Source organism: Manihot esculenta, chromosome 18 (assembly GCF_001659605.2).
Source record: "Manihot esculenta cultivar AM560-2 chromosome 18, M.esculenta_v8, whole genome shotgun sequence".
NCBI lineage: Eukaryota > Viridiplantae > Streptophyta > Magnoliopsida > Malpighiales > Euphorbiaceae > Manihot > Manihot esculenta.
Window position 1 is genome coordinate 3,287,372 of NC_035178.2, and position 1,903 is coordinate 3,289,274.

The window sequence follows — 1,903 nt, forward strand, 5'->3', positions numbered from 1 at the left end:
TTTCTTATAAAATTATTTAATAATGAAATGGGAATAATCTTATAGTAGTTTATTTAAAATATTAGAAGTTTAATTTAAAAAGATAATTTATTTAATATCTAATAAAATTAGTCCAAATATAATAAAAATACTAATAAATTTTTAAAAATTTGAAGGATGTATCACAAATACTCGAGTCGGGCAAGATAAAGCGTCATCATGTTTTTTTCATGTTAGGGAGAGCCATTAAGAAAGCTTACGTGGTTATAGCATTCAACAGTCATATTGTGAGCAGAACCACATGGTGGATGTCCAGTCCACACTTCTCCTCTGCTCTTTTCTAACTTGATCTTTTCATATATTTAAGAGTATCGAAGTCTGGTAAGATGTTTAAATGCTGTGTTCTGGATAGGGCTGTGAAATTTAAGTAGGTTGGTTAGCAGGACCCCACATATCACAAACCTGAAATTTGCATTAGCTTCAGACACATAAAATCAAATTGACTTCCTGCTGATAACAAATCTGAAATTTCCCCTTTTATGTAAACTATAATGTAAGAGGTTTGCAGGAAAGTCAGATAAATTAGCAATCTGACCAGCCATGGATGGTTATCTACTCATCTGGGAAGCAAACATATCAATCACACCACAACCTTATTTGTTTAACATTGATTAATAAAGATAATCACACAGCTTTATGACTCCAGAATCCAAGATCGTTCTTACATAACACATACAACAGATATTGTTCAACTAATAGCTCTACTGTCCCATTACAAATTTCAATTTTCATATTCAAACTTGTTCATTTCAACAAAATGGAACTTATCTAATACAGCTTACAACTTTGACGGCTTTGGGAAGATGTCAAGGGTGAATTTTGTTGCTGCACTCAGATTGCCCTTAATCTTCACGGCGCCCCTGTATTCATCAAACAATCAGAAATCAGCATTACTACACAAATGGAGCAAGAACAGTTGAGCAGAGCCAATGATTGCACCTCATGAAAGCCATCTGGGGATTCATTTTTCTCTCAACAAGGTTGATAAAATCTTCGTCCTTCATGTGAAATGTGGCATCGGGCTCGCCTCCTTCATATGGGCCTAAGTTCAGAATACTGAATAATCAATTGCTTGTTAAACCAGAATACAAGACTGGCTTGCACTGCCTACCATCTAAGCAAGCAAATCGGACCAAATTATCATGAAAAATTCTTGAAAAAGCAGGCAAATTACTACACAAAATAAAAAATCCAAACCTTTAATAACCTCTCCTGTCTTTAGATTAACAGTATAAGTCACTTCATCGATCCCCATTTTCTGCAGTTGGTCGACAAAAAATGAGTGGCCGAAGAAATACACGCATAAATCATAGTACAGTGAGACAGGGTTTACCTTGGGGGCGATATTGAACCGATAGACGAAGTTGATCTTCTTTCGACGTTTAGTACCCTCATCGGTCTCGAGGAATCGCCGGAGGTGGTCAAAAAGAAAATCAGACTTGAGCTCCGTAGCCATTGATGATCCTAATAAGTTTGTAGTGTTTCAAGTGCACAGGGAAAATTGGAGTATTTGAATTTTGCCAGGATCAAATTACTCTCTTTCTTAAATTTTCTATCCCTCTGGGGAAGCTTTTTTCCATTTATATAGCCAACACCGGTGGCAGTTGTATTGCAGTAATTTTGATCGAGACAAGATATATATTATGTTAAACTCTCAATTCGATAAAAATTGAAAATTGTGCATTCGCTGGTTCATTAAATTTTAAAACTATTTTAAATAATGAAACTTATCAAGACATTCCATGTGTGATCAATTAACAATTTTCAGAGTATTAAGTTTGAGTGAGAGTTTATTTTCCTCTAATCCAAAAATGGGTAGAGAAAGAGACTGCCATTTAATTAAGAGAGGTGGTGGTCCAGCTGT

The 1,903-nt window shown here is 35.1% G+C and overlaps 1 protein-coding gene across 1 annotated transcript; it reads right to left on the reverse strand.

The window, feature by feature from the left end:
* Positions 1 to 615: 615 nt before the first annotated feature.
* Positions 616 to 1,635, reverse strand: LOC110606367 (sterol carrier protein 2). Its single transcript, XM_021745143.2, has 4 exons — positions 1,373 to 1,635; positions 1,237 to 1,297; positions 979 to 1,081; positions 616 to 899 (listed from the first exon to the last, which is right to left on the reverse strand). The coding sequence occupies exons 1-4, from the start codon at positions 1,493 to 1,495 to the stop codon at positions 818 to 820; spliced, it is 369 nt and encodes a 122-aa protein (XP_021600835.1). The 5' UTR covers positions 1,496 to 1,635; the 3' UTR covers positions 616 to 817.
* Positions 1,636 to 1,903: the final 268 nt, after the last annotated feature.

Excerpts from the sequence above, each read along its gene's own strand:
- LOC110606367 (XM_021745143.2), bottom strand. The coding sequence starts at position 1,495 with ATGGCTACGGAGCTCAAGTCTGATTTTCTTTTTGACCACCTCCGGCGA. Across the intron at positions 1,298-1,372 it reads GGTTCAATATCGCCCCCAAG|AAAATGGGGATCGATGAAGT; the intron begins GTAAACCCTGTC and ends GACCAACTGCAG. Across the intron at positions 900-978 it reads CCCCAGATGGCTTTCATGAG|GGGCGCCGTGAAGATTAAGG; the intron begins GTGCAATCATTG and ends TGATGAATACAG.